This window comes from Neltuma alba, unplaced genomic scaffold (genome assembly GCF_004799145.2).
Source record: "Neltuma alba isolate B1F8T4 unplaced genomic scaffold, ASM479914v2 tig00011643_pilon, whole genome shotgun sequence".
NCBI classification, from domain to species: Eukaryota; Viridiplantae; Streptophyta; class Magnoliopsida; order Fabales; family Fabaceae; genus Neltuma; species Neltuma alba.
In genome coordinates this window covers 1-14049 of record NW_021636291.1, presented here as the reverse complement: position 1 = coordinate 14049, position 14049 = coordinate 1, and the positions used below count along the sequence as shown (strand labels likewise).

At 36.9% G+C, this 14049-nt stretch overlaps 1 protein-coding gene across 2 annotated transcripts; it reads left to right on the top strand.

Moving 5' to 3' along the window:
• The first annotated feature begins 6340 nt into the window (after positions 1-6340).
• Positions 6341-12249, top strand: LOC114716109 (protein argonaute 5-like). 2 transcript variants are annotated; one of them, XM_028901046.1, is made up of 22 exons: positions 6341-6796; positions 7257-7474; positions 7601-7756; positions 7864-7997; positions 8138-8244; positions 8349-8452; positions 8677-8815; positions 8912-8965; positions 9102-9209; positions 9300-9371; positions 9504-9626; positions 9720-9861; positions 9947-10068; positions 10150-10287; positions 10386-10528; positions 10614-10676; positions 10786-10849; positions 11072-11207; positions 11347-11420; positions 11505-11599; positions 11734-11765; positions 11876-12249. In XM_028901046.1, exons 1-22 carry the CDS (start codon positions 6446-6448, stop codon positions 12037-12039), a joined length of 2739 nt encoding a protein of 912 aa, XP_028756879.1. In that variant the 5' UTR covers positions 6341-6445; the 3' UTR covers positions 12040-12249. The 2 variants fall into 2 exon arrangements, with proteins under 2 accessions (XP_028756879.1, XP_028756878.1); XM_028901045.1 differs by having other exon boundaries at positions 8912-9028.
• The last annotated feature ends 1800 nt before the right edge of the window (positions 12250-14049 follow it).

The following is a 14049-nucleotide window of genomic DNA, read 5'->3' as shown; positions in this document are numbered from 1 at the left end:
TACGGGTTTGAAACATAAGTGACTTATAATAAGAAACAGAGTGGTAGCTAAGTCGCACAAAGTCCTTAAATTCTATTTGTCAATTAAATTTTTAAGGAGAAATTTATCGGTAATTTTTCCTTTAAATAACTATTATAGTTATTTAAAAATTAATTAAATTTTTAAATAAAATTAATAAGATTTAAGAATTTCTTTGGGGAATATTTTATAATAAGATGGGAGGAATATATGTTGGTGTTTGAGAGGGGGACAGAAGGCCGTTATGCTTCCTTGCAGCGAGCACGCACTAACGAAGTTGTGTGGGGGAATACTCTATAATGCCACACCTATTCCAAACACTAGCTTTGTCGTGACCAAAATAAATAAATAAACGCAGACTTGCCCTCTTATTTTGTGCACGTGTCTGTTGGGGATATTAAGCCTATTTAATTACCCAATGAGAGTGAAATCCTACACTTGGGTCGGCTACGTGATGTGATGCGAGGAAATTTGAAGAATAATTTATATATGTGTTGACGTTGATGCCTCGTGCCTGTGTCATAAAGGTTTGCTGAATGGATTGCCCAGTGAATAACGAATTACATTATTTGTTCATTTTGAGAGCATATATAATTTTACTGCGTAGACGGCGACGCAGAACAAAAATGGTAGCAATTTTTAATTTTTTATTGCGTACTCACTCACCATGAGAAGTGTCTTCACATTATTTATGTCTTCATCTTTAATTAGTATTCTTTTTGAATATTTTAACTACTCTTCTGATTACAAAAAAAAAGAAGTATTTAGCTACAAAATTCAAAATTTTGATATTTGGAAGGGGGGCTGAGTTAAGTTATAAAAGAAATGCAATAAAAATATAAATATTTTACCTTTTCTTTTGACTAAACTTTCTCAACCTAGCAGTATTCGTTGAAAAAATCCTACTTATTCAGTATATAGATAAGTATTTGATATATGAGATTTCAGTGATATTTCCATCCCTCTAAACAAGCAATAGCTGTATGGAAGACTTGCAGCATCTTCGCTTTTTTTTCTATAGGCAGATGGTTAGTTAGGAAAAACAATCATTATAGCGACTTGTCGAAAATATATACGCCATATAAATCGTTTAACAAGTTATCATTTCATAACTCATTAATTAATTGCGCTGTTTATTTTTCATGCCCCAAAAACTACACGGAACGGTACAAATCATAAAGAAGGAGAAAAGAAAAAAGAAAAAAGTGGCAACTTGCAAATCTTACCATTCTTGTGGATCAGGGTTTCATCAGTTATTAAAGGCCCATGAGAAACTATGGCCATAGCGCTCTCCATATCTGCGTGGTGATATGTATCCCAAAAAAGTGTACGGCAAAGTTGATATAGGGCCTGGGCTGCTTTTGCCACCAGCTCATATAATTTGTCAGAAATCCATGCAACAATAAGTAGTATAACAAATTATCAATAGGAGGAAGGGGTTAAAACCTCAAAACATAGTAAACCGAAGTTTAAATTTTCATTGAGAGAAGTATCCGATAGTATTTCAGACAAAATTGGCTACAAAAGAAGGATACTCATACAAGGCAAAAAGAAAAAAAAAATATAGGAAAATAAGTCATGAGAAGAAAAAAAGGGGATGAAAACAAATCTGGTTCTCAAAATTCACATAACAGACACACTATATATTGATAGCTTACAAACTACATGGCCTTTTCCAAACATTTCTGGCAAGTGCTCTTCGGTAAGTTTTTCTTAAACGGGAGTGCAGGACCAGCCTATGTTGAAGGCAATGGGGACGCTTGCCCATATAATCCCTGGCTTTTATTATTGCTCTCCCGACCATGTATTTCAAGGCACCGTGTTCTTTCACGTTAAAGGCCAAAAATTGTTTTTCCAAACGTATAAAAAAATAATAAAATATATTTAAGCTTCTCAGATAAAATTATGGACTCTGATTAAGGCATTCTTTAATTTTTCATTTTTACACTTTCATCAGATTATTTAAGTATACTAAAAATGATGTTCAAGTTGATTTAAAAGGGTGCTTGAATAAAAACCAAACAATGATTTCAAAAATAGTTTTACGGTATATAAAGTAAATACGTGAATGAGTTTGTCTCGATTTGTAAAAAAATATTTTTCAGAAATATTTTTATGTAATGCCAAATAAAAAAGTACTTTTCAAAATCACTTTTTATAATTTGAGATAAATTTCTCTACATATTTATTTCGTATATTATAAAAATATTTTTAAAACTATAGTTTTATTTTTATCCAAATATCCTCTTAACAAATATTAGATATGCTAATCCCACTTACAGATCCGTCAAAGCATGGGGAAGCCTTGTCGCTAGTGAAGTCGACATCCAATGAACGATATGATTACCTTCGGCTCTTGGCTAAACATCTCCATACGCCTGTTATTTTATTTTTTTCTCTTTTCTCTTTTGATACAAAAAAGGGCTTGTAGCCCACACACAAATAGAAAACCCAGTGGGGACAATCACAGGCTCTCATCAAGCATCCATGATAGTACTTCCAGACAAACTTTCCTTTGCTAAAGCATCGGCAACTCCATTTTGTAGCCTTGACGTATGTGTGATTTTCAACCTCAAGAATACTCCAGATTGCCTCGGATTTGTGTCCTCATCAAACTTCCCGTGTCATCAATGGGTACAGTGTTGATCACATCCACCAGATCCCTGGCGTCAGATTCCAGCATGACATTCCCAAAACCAAGGTCCCACGCAAGCATTAGCCCTTTAAAGATTACCCATCCCTCTGCTTTAAAAACTGTGCAATTTCCCAAAAAAAAGAGTGAAGCCAGTTATCCGAGCACCACGGCCATTCATTATAACTCGCCCGCAACCTGCTCGATTAGAAGATACAGCATCATTAACATTTAGTTTTATCCAAGCCACCAGTGGGGTCCCCACCCTGCTTATATTTAATTGATGCTACTGCTTTTTCATGCTTAATATAGTGTCTATTTAATTAACTTAATTAGCTTAAAAATTAATCAGTTATAAAAATATTATCTTTTTTTAATTATAAAGATTCATTTCTAAACTACAAACAAACACTATAATCATCTTTCTTAATATTTTTTCTCCTCTCTAACTTGATTATAGTTGAGGAAATATGTATAAGGTAATTTAAAGGAAAAAAAATAAACATAAAAATAGGCCTAACCGTTAGAACTGAATTCAACTCAACAATTAAGTTTTATATTTAAGAAGAGGAGGAATACTTATTAGAAGTTTTGTTATTATTATTATATTTATAAAAATGATATTGAAGAAATTTAGTGGGAAAGTAATAACAGTAAAAGAATCCTCACATTAAATCCAGCAGCTAAAGGCTCAAGGCCAATGCTGATTGTTTAAATAACAGAGTAACATCATTAATGCCATGCAGCAAAGGCCGGGTTTTTAATTTTTTGTGTGTTTATCATTATTATTTTTGCCAACATTTTATGTATTTGTACACATCTTCTTCAACAGTGCCTTTCCCTTTCAACAACAAACAAGCTCGTATATCATCTTAAAAGGTGCTGGATCATACAAGGATAGGAACCGCACTCGACAGATTGCCTGCGTCAATTTTTATCAATTTTAAATTAAAGGCATGAACAAATCTTCACCTAGAAGTTTCTTTGTACCTACTCCCCAACGCAGGGGTCAATCCGCCTCCTCATCGAACTTGCCAAACCCTCATTGTCAATCAACTCAACGTCCACGGAGTGGGGCCTCTGTATTATGACTTTTTCTTTCCCCTTGACTCAAATAGTTCCTTTTCATGCCTAAAAGAAAAGGATTGTCTTTTTTTTCTTTTTTTCTTTTAATAATTCCATGCTTTAGAAACTAAATAAGTCATATTATTCATCCCTGTAAAATGTACAATGTGGCATAAATATTGTTATATTTATTGATGATTTATTTATTATTTATAAATGTTTTGTTATATCAATTAATAGGAATAAGAGATGGCCAATTACCAATAGGAATTACGAGGAAGCATACAGGCAGCGGAAAACCGTCTAAAAAGGCTAAAAGGTTGACTCATGAACAGCGAAGTTCGGATCATGCGGGGTGATGGGTCATGGGAATTAGAAACCCAAAGTGGTAATTTAGAATAAAAATCAAATTATCAAATTAATCATAAAAGGAAATTTTAAACATTAATTTGGCATCATCACCATAAGACTTGAACATTTTTAAGCAGCAAGAAAGACGAAACAAATAAACAAAGGAACGCACAGCGACGATTAATTAATGGCTGAAAGCATGTGCTCTGCTAGTATTTGTAATTGTAATACGACGTAGACGAAGAAGCGTAATGAAAGTCGTCAGAGAATTAATGGTCAAAAAAATAAAGAAGAGTCGTCAAAGAACTGAAAACGAACGAGGGAGATTGGGAAAGTTCGTCCGTACGAGGAGGTTGTGTGGGACCATCATAGAGAGAGGTCCAATCAGGAGGAGGTGATGTGGGAGGGAGAATTGGATTCCGATTTCCTAAGAAAGGCGGAATCAAAAGGGAGGGAGGGAGGAAAGCAAGTGCAGTAAGCAATGGGATTCGTTGGTCGTTGGGTTATAGGGATAAGTGAAAACGCGTAATTCAGATGACAAAGCATAAAGGGCGATTCTTTTAGTTTTTTTTCTTCCCAATTCAGTCTGATGAAGGAGCAAAAAAAGTCTGGGGAAGGAGCATCGAGGAAGTTTCGGTTTCCTCCAGTCCTAAGCGATGTTTAGTCAGCCAAACTGAGCTGATTGGCTGAAGACGGAGGATGCCAGGGAACTTTGCTTTTTAAGTTCAGTAATAATAATAATAAATAAATAAATAATAATAAAAAGTACTACTTCAGTAATAAACATAAATTTTGGGGGAGGGGGGATGGAATAAAGAAACACAACAATGAAAAGGGGGAGAGAGAAAAGGTGAGAGTGGGTTTTGTGAGGGAGAGGGAGAACGAGGGAGTGGGAGGCAAGGAAGGAATACGAATGCGAGGGAGATGTGGGGTGCGGTGCTGACATCCGTACTTAGAAAACATCGGGGTGGTGATCACGGCCCCATCTGCAGCGGCGGCTCCTTCTAGGCTTTTTAATTCCGGATTGTCGCCTACGCTCTGAGCTCTCCCCCCTTCCACGCGCTATGCCTGCTTTGCTCACCCGTTCCCATCTCCCCCCCCTTTCTTTTTAGCCACTGCCGCTCCTCCTCCTCTTTCTCCTCTCTTGTATTTTCAATAACTCCTATTATACCATAACAGTAATAAATATTCAAAATCACTTGTTTTTATTTGCATATTAAAATAAAATAATCACTTTGTTATTTCTTGCAATATCAATATACTCCTATGAAAGTAATTTACTTAAAATACAATAAAAATAACATAGCATCTATAATACAGTATTTCATGTCTTTTTTCCCCCCACGACAGCGTCCCATAATTCCACTTCGGCTAATGGACAGGTTAAAAGGCGGAATTAAAGAGCCTGCGGGTCTGTGATTGCCATTTGCCATTTGTCATTTGGGACGATTCGGGGGTATTTGGATAGAAGCCGAACCATAGTTTCAGAAGTGTTTTTACAGATTACGAAGTAAATATGTGAAGGAAGTTACCTCGTTTTGCAGAAAAGTGATTCTGAAACTGTGGTTTTAGTTTTGCCAAACACCCTCTCAGTTTCTGGGAATGCGTCTCCTGCCTCACTCTATTCTTATTGTCTACTATTCTGCTACCCTCCTGTAACGTCCTACCCATTCCCCGCATACAATTTATTTGTCGCCCCTCGTAAGAGTTTAAACATAAAAATAAATTTGTAATATTTATATTTACTCAATAACTATGAGAGCCGTTACAGCTCTTACATTTTCTGAATTATTATTCCTCTATTCTACATTATTATTTTATAAACAAATAAAATAAAATTGAGACTGAACTCCATGATTTTTCATTTGTCATCATTCATTTTCACATTCACATTATATCATATTCCCTGTAATAAAATATAAAATTATCCAAACTATAATTTTCCCCATGTGAGAGAGTGAGAATATTCTAGAAGAAGATACACTTCTGCACATTTGGAAAGCTGGACTATAATTTTAAAAATATTTTCTTAATATATTAAATAAATACATAAAAATGTTTTTTAAAAGCTGTTTTTGTACGTTCCCAGACACCACGGCGAGGCCACCCGCAGAGAGAGAGAGAGTCACATTTGATATTTCCACGTCCCTCATTTTTTGCTTTCCACTTTACACGTCCGCGATTATTGGGTTTTATTTCCCTTCTCGTTTATGAACACTCAAATCGTCGCTGAAGTTTCTTCACTGGTCTCCTTCGTCTTCCCTCTCTGTCCATGCAGGTTGGACCTTCCTGTTCTTTACACTATTCACTCCTCGCGATCTTCACCAAAATCACACACTCTCTCCCACAGCTTTCTTGTGACTCCAGTTTTCCATCACAATGCCTCGTCGTGGTCGTGGAAAGCAACCAGAAGTTCGCCCCCATCAATCGTCCCCGACCGCATCCCAATCTGCCCCCGGTCGAGATGTTGCTGGAGGCAGGCCGCAAGCCGGACCCGGACGTGGCGCTGCATCTGTATCCGCGACGCCTCCTCCTCCGACTGCGGCCGTTACTCAAGATGCTCCGAGTGCTGAGTTGGGGCGTTTAACGTTGCAGACTCCGGCTCCCTCATCGTCAAAGGCCACGAGATTTGCTGACCGACCAGATTTTGGTAGAATGGGGAAAAGAATTCAAGTTCGTGCAAATCACTTTCTCGTTGAGGTGGCTGATAAGGATCTTCATCACTACGATGTCAGTAAAACCGACACCTTATGTTTTAATCGAATGAAATACTTCGGTGATTATTTTTGCTCAGTGGCTTGTCTTCATAGGACTCTAAAAAATGCAAGTCTGTTCTGTTTCCTTGTTTATTTGTTTATATGCTTCATTAGTTTGTTCGCATTTCATCTCACTTTTCTGTTCCTTGTGTGCTATTGATGCTGACGAGTGGTCTGTAGGTGGAAAAATTTGTGCGTATTTTCTCAGTCTCTTATAATTGACGATCGCTTTGCTTATCTGGTTGCTATAATACATCCTGCATTTGTACTACCGTTGTTCTCTGTTTGATTATTAATTCATTTTTTGAAAGTTTTTACTTGGATGTTTACATTATGTCTGGTCACCGCTGCGTTTTATTACATATCTCCGGTAACTGGAAGGGCTCTGTTCCTTATACGTCTTTGGGAGGCTGACGATTTGATTTTGGGATTAGGTATCTATATCTCCAGAAATTACTTCGAAAAAGATCTCTAGGAATGTCATGAATCAACTAGTCCAGCTGTACAGGGAGTCACACCTGAACAAGCGAACACCAGCTTATGATGGCCGGAAGAGTCTTTATACAGCAGGCCCTTTGCCGTTCTCGTCAAAGGAATTCGTGGTTAAGTTGGTAGATAGCGATGAACAAGCCAGTTCTTCCGGTTCAACGAGGTGTGTTTTTTCAAGCGCCTGGATTGATTAATCCGACTGTTTTTTTTTTCTTTTTTAAATAAATCCGACTTTGTCGCACGATACAATGTTTATTTCGTAAATGTCTAATTCCTTTTTGAAACACAGGAACAAACGTGAGCGCGAGTTTAAGGTCACGATTCGTTATGCTTCCAAGGCTGATCTTCACCATTTGCAGCAGTTTCTAAGATGTCGACAGCTGGACAATCCACAAGAAACAATTCAAGCACTCGATGTTGTCCTCAGGGCATCACCATCTGAGAAGTGAGTGCATTACTTTATCTATATTTTTTTCCCTGCCATGTGTGCATTCTAGTGTCAATCTATGGCTTCTCTTTATTGAAGTTACCTCGTCAACTTTTCGCCTGTAGGTATACTGTTGTCGGTAGATCTTTTTTCTCACCAAGCTTGGGTCAGACTGGCGAGCTTGGTGATGGAATAGAATATTGGAGAGGATATTATCAAAGCATCCGGCCGACCCAGATGGGACTTTCCCTTAATATTGGTTCTGCTTCATTTCATGTTCATATGTTTTATCCATTAATTGAATTAATTATTAATTACTGATATCTATATGGTGATTCGTGTTCAGATTTTAAGTTAGTTTCCTGTCTTTGACCAGTAGTGATAATCCTTTTGTTGCAGATGTATCAGCAAGGGCATTTTATGAAGACATCTTTGTGACTGACTTTATTGCAAAGCACTTTAATTTTAATTTTTCAAGGCGTCTGTCTGATCAAGACAGAATTAAGGTATTTATATCCTGATTCTATGATGTTGATTTTAGCGTATATGTGTTTTGTGCCACAAATTGATGCTTAATTAATGCTCTTGTGTCCTCTTCTGTCACACTCAGATTAAGAAAGCCTTAAGAGGAGTGAAGGTAGAATTCACTAATGGTCAGTGTACTAGAAGTTACAAAATTACTGGAATCTCCAAAGAACCACTGAGCGAGTTGATGTGAGCTTGTATTTTAGCTTTTTTTCATTGCTTTTATCATTTATTTTATCTTGTGGCTTTGATAAATTGATTGTTCACTTCATAAAAGCAAAGTAAGTCACACTTGTAGGTGAATAAAAGCTTAATTTTGTGGCATTTGCTGACCTGGAATAAGAAATTTGCATAATGATGCATGAGTATGTCTTGTATAATCTAATCTGGAAGTTCATTTTGGCGTTTCTTAGGTTTACTCTCGATGACAAGAGAACAAAAATAACTGTTGTTCGTTACTTTCGTGATAAATACAATGTTGAGCTCAAGCATTTGTCTCTTCCTGCCCTCCAAGCTGGGAATGATACAAAACCTATTTATTTGCCTATGGAGGTTTTTCTCTTCATTTTGCTTCATTTGTACATCCTGCCTCATTAATTTTGTGTTTGACTTCAACTTTGTTTAAGAAGTTGTTCCTTCACCTTGTAGCTTTGCAAGATAGTTGCTGGGCAAAGGTACACAAAGAAACTGAATGAGAGGCAGGTAACCGCCCTTTTGAGAGCAACCTGTCAACGACCTTCTGACAGGGAGAAGGACATTAGAGAGGTGCATTTATATTGTGTATTCGATGTATTACCGTAGGTTTTTGGATTCAATATTTAACTTTATTGCATTGCAGATGGTCAGGCGTAACAATTTTAGCAGAGACAGGCTTGTACACGAATTTGGTATTAACGTGAATGAACAACTGGCAGTGTGTGATGCACGTGTTTTGCCTCCTCCAAGGGTAAAAATGGCTTCAACCTTGATGGATGTGTTGGAAAATCATGTTTCCTTTTTTTTTTTTTTTTTTTTTTAATCTTTCTCGTTCATGCAGCTTAAATATCATGAAACTGGGAAGGAAGCAGTTGTTGAACCCTGGAGGGGCCAGTGGAATATGATAAACAAGGTGAATTGTTTTGTTGTTTCCATCACTGTTGTGTAAAATCCTAATTAAATGGAAAGAATGTATTTGATTTCTGGAAAGACATAATCTTTTCTGGTTATTTCACTGCGCTAATCTTTTCTGGTAATTCTTTAGAAAATGTTTGATGGTGGAAAAGTGCAATATTGGACTTGTCTCAACTTTTCTACACGGGTGAACAGAGATTTGCCTGGTCAATTCTGTAATGAGTTGGTAAATATGTGCAGCAGTAAGGGAATTGTAAGTTTTAGTCTATTTATGCTATCTCATTGCTTGACGATCTCCTGTCCCAATTCACTAACAATTCCATTTTACCGGATTGGGATGTGTTAGGTTTTCAATCGAACCCCATTACTTCCTATAAGGTCAGCTCATCCTGGCCAAATAGAGGGACTTCTCAGAGATGTCTACAAGCAATCTAATGGGAAACTTCAGCTGTTGATTATAATCTTGCCTGACATTAAAGGTTCCTATGGTGAGCGTTCCGATCTAAACTGAAATTGGAAACTCAGAATTTGGTTTGGTCTATTGCTTTTTAAAATGTCACGTGGTTCTTGCAGCAAAGATTAAACGGATTTGTGAAACAGAATTGGGAATAGTGTCTCAATGCTCTCAGCCAAAGGAAGCTTCAAGGCTTAATAAGCAATATCTTGAAAATTTGGCCCTCAAGATCAATGTTAAGGTTAATTTTATCTAAGGCCTGGCTTAATTAGTAGCTAAGTTGATTAATTCTAAGTTTTAAATATTTAATTGATTATATCAGGTTGGGGGGCGCAATACAGTGTTGATCGATGCAATTCAAGGGAAAATTCCTCATGTGACTGATCGCCCTACTATAATATTTGGTGCGGATGTAACACATCCTCAGCCAGGGGAGGACTCAAGCCCTTCTATAGCAGCTGTAAGCTCTCCCGTTCCACATGATAAATTTTGGTATACGCAAGCAATGTCTCGGTCATGTATAAATGATTTTGTTTGATTATTGAGTAAAACGTACAGGTAGTGGCATCCATGGATTGGCCGCAAGTCACCAAGTACCGTGGAATTGTTTCAGCCCAGTCTCACCGTGAAGAAATTATATTGGATCTCCATAAAACTTTTCAGGATCCTCAGAGGGGAGTTGTACACGGCGGAATGATTAGGTAGGGGTAAGATGCGCATTTACTGCCACATCCGTCAGGGGTGTTTACTCTTCATCAATCTTTCTTCTTTTTCTCTTTTTGGCAGAGAGCTACTTGTTGCATTCTATAAATCAACCAGGCATAAGCCAGACAGGATATTATTCTACAGGTAAATTTGGGTGAAGAGATGCATACGTTTAATATGGTATTTATATTTAAATTTGTGTGCCATTTTAAGTATTCTAATTCTTCCTTCAATTTCAATTTTTGCTTGAAAGAGATGGAGTTAGTGAAGGCCAATTCAGTCAGGTTCTACTTCATGAGATGGAAGCTATAAGGAAGGTATTGCTTAAGAGATATATGTGTGTGTGTGTGTGTGTATGGTTGAAGGTTTAAGATGATTTAAGTTGCTAAAATTGGGTTTATCTTATAAAAATAGAGCAGCATTAATAGAATGTCCTGCAAATCGAGACCTTGAGGGATATTGGTCAGCAAGGGGGAAAAATTGCTTTGCTTGTGGATGAATGCATGAAGTAGTCATTTTAATTTTTTATGGTTGATCAGGCTTGTGCCTCATTGGAGGAAGGATATCAGCCAAGAGTAACCTTCTTGGTGGTACAGAAAAGACATCATACCCGATTCTTTCCTGTTGATCATAACAGTCGTGACCAGACCGATAAAAGTGGAAATATTTTGCCAGGTGTTAGATTTTCTCTTTATTACGCCATGTTTTTTTTCACTCGTATAGCTGTTTGCTTTAGTTCTCTTTAGCGGTCTACTTCTGTGACTTTTCAGTTTGGATTCGGCTTATTGATTGGGTGTTTTGTTTATCTATTAAGGCACTGTTGTTGATACTCGTATCTGCCATCCCAGAGAATTTGACTTTTACCTTAACAGCCATGCTGGAATTAAGGTGATGTTATGAATTGACTAAAACTGTACTGGTTGATTATGAATTGTTAGAAAAGTTAGATTAACACTTTGTATTTTGATCCAGGGAACTAGCCGACCTACACACTATCATGTGCTGTTTGATGAGAATAATTTCAAGGCTGACGAGCTCCAGATGTTAACAAACAACTTGTGTTACACGTAAGTTTTTAATCTAACACCTATAGATCACATCTCTCACCTCCATCCCCCATTTCCTTTTTAGTTTTATCATTTGGGTTGGTTAAGGAGCTTTGTCTTAATTACTTTGCTACATTCTTTTTTTTTTTTTCCAGGTATGCAAGGTGCACTAGATCGGTGTCTATAGGTATTTTTGAAAGGAAAAAAAATGTTATTTTCTGATTGTTGCATTAGTTTTCCAAACGAGTATATACATATCAATTTGTCTCTCTGCTGAAGTAAGAATGTTTGTTGCAGTACCTCCTGCTTATTATGCACACTTGGCTGCTTTCCGTGCTCGATACTACATTGAAGGCGAGACATCAGATGTGGATTCTGGAAGTGGAAGTAGGAGCACTAACGTGGTGCTAACTCTTCCAGCGATTAAGGACAATGTCAAGGATGTTATGTTTTATTGTTAAAGCTGTTTCATTTTAGTAATTTGGGTAGACTATGAGATGCACAGACCACCGCCTTGTTCTCCTTACTAGTATATGAAGCTTGATTTATGTACTGGTAATTTTGGTTAGATTATGAGATGCAAAGAACTCGTGGCTTTTTTATTTGAGGAATGACCCATCTTGATTACTGTTTATAGTAGATATTTAAATTTCATATATTATTTTTGTTGGCATGGATTTAAGTTCTTATGGAAGCTGAAAAGTCGATATTGAAGTATGTTTAGTTGAAAATACATTCGAACCCCATTTGAAATTTTCCCTTGATTTGATGTTGAAGGAGTACAAACTTGTTTTGTTTTTCAATTAATATTTTCTGGTCAATTAACCAGCGACCTTTAAGAATTGAGATGGGAAGAGGCAAATCTCTTCTTAAGAGAAAGTCATACCTCGGGGTTTAATAAAATTCTACGTCATTGCTCCAATTATATTTAGGGAAAAATTAGTTGTATAACATTTATTCCAGTTGCCTTGCACACCATATTTCTGTCTTGCAAATCATTGTTCATAGTAAATTAGTTAATAATTTCCTGGTCAACTGTTTTTAACCAATGTTGGCCGTCTGTTTCTTTATCAATATTTTCTGGTTAATTGTTCTAAAATTAAAATTAAAACCAATAACAAAAACAATTCATAACAACTCCCGCGGGATAAAAGCCGCCCGCTTACAATTAAGGCCCGGCTTGGAATTATATTTAGACATCTATATTGCACATAATTTGAGACTCCTTTGTGTTCCCTAGATCACAGGGTCCAAAGTGGCTGGCAGAATGAGTGGGACATAAGCTGGCACTAAGTGAATGACTCAGTGCACAAAGTCAAAACGCAATTTTTTTAACATGGCACAAGAAGGCTTTTTTTGTTTTAAAAAAAATGACGTTACTCTACGGCCTTGATGCATTGGCAATAAGACCAGCGCCTTTTTGGTTTTTATCATCATCATCATGAAACACTAACTTGTCTGGGGAAAAAGAAAGTATGAACTCTGTATCTGCGAGCTAAGTGTACTTTAGTTTACAATGCTACAGAAACTTAGAAATAAAAGCCCTAATCAGTAGCCTGATTTCAGCAAGGCTGAAAGGAGAGAATTAGAACCCATACCTGAAAGGGGCGAACCTAGAGTGCCGAACGCAGGCACAAAGCCGGAGCTTAATGCGAACAAGAACTATCTTGCGGGGGAAGACAGGAAAAAAAGTACCAAGTATATGAAGAAATACACACACACACACACACTCATCTATCCTCTCATTTTCGTATAACTTTATCTCCTTGTATCCCCAAACATGAACAGCAGGAACTAATACAGATTAGAAGCCACAATCAAAATAATAACATGCTGACTTGCCGATTGCCACAATTATGCCCCGGCAAGAGAATAATATACAAAGAAAGAAAAAAGAATAATAATTGTGAATCCAATCCCACATGATATGCTACAAAAATACAATGCAGCTTATCAGCGTTATGTGCATTATCAAGAAAGCCAAGATTCCTGCCTTTATCCCTTCACGTAAAGAAGTGGTGCCACTTAGCTCCCCTGCATTCACATACTCACTTCACTTCTGCCCGTGCCAGTTGATGCTGAGACATTAACCGACAAAGAACCTAAATTGATAATTCGAATCGAATTGCAAAAATTAGAATCTGACGTTAAAAAGAAAAATCATAGCTTGAACCTGAAGCAACCTTTAAAATGTAAGCCCAAGTGTCATCATGGCATCTAATCCAATGTAATTCTTTGTTTAGAAAATGAGCAAGCTTATACAAAAAGATAGGTTAGAGTCTTTAAAATCTTAGCCTCCCTATTACCCCTAAAATGACCACTTCGTTGAGGCATGGGGATGGAAAATAAATTATTTGGGAGCTGGGAGGGTCTTGAAATTATATAGATATTTATTATATATGTTGTTTTCCAAAATGCCATTCTTCATCTTAAAAAAAAAAAATGCCATTCAGAATACGGCCTTCTGGCAG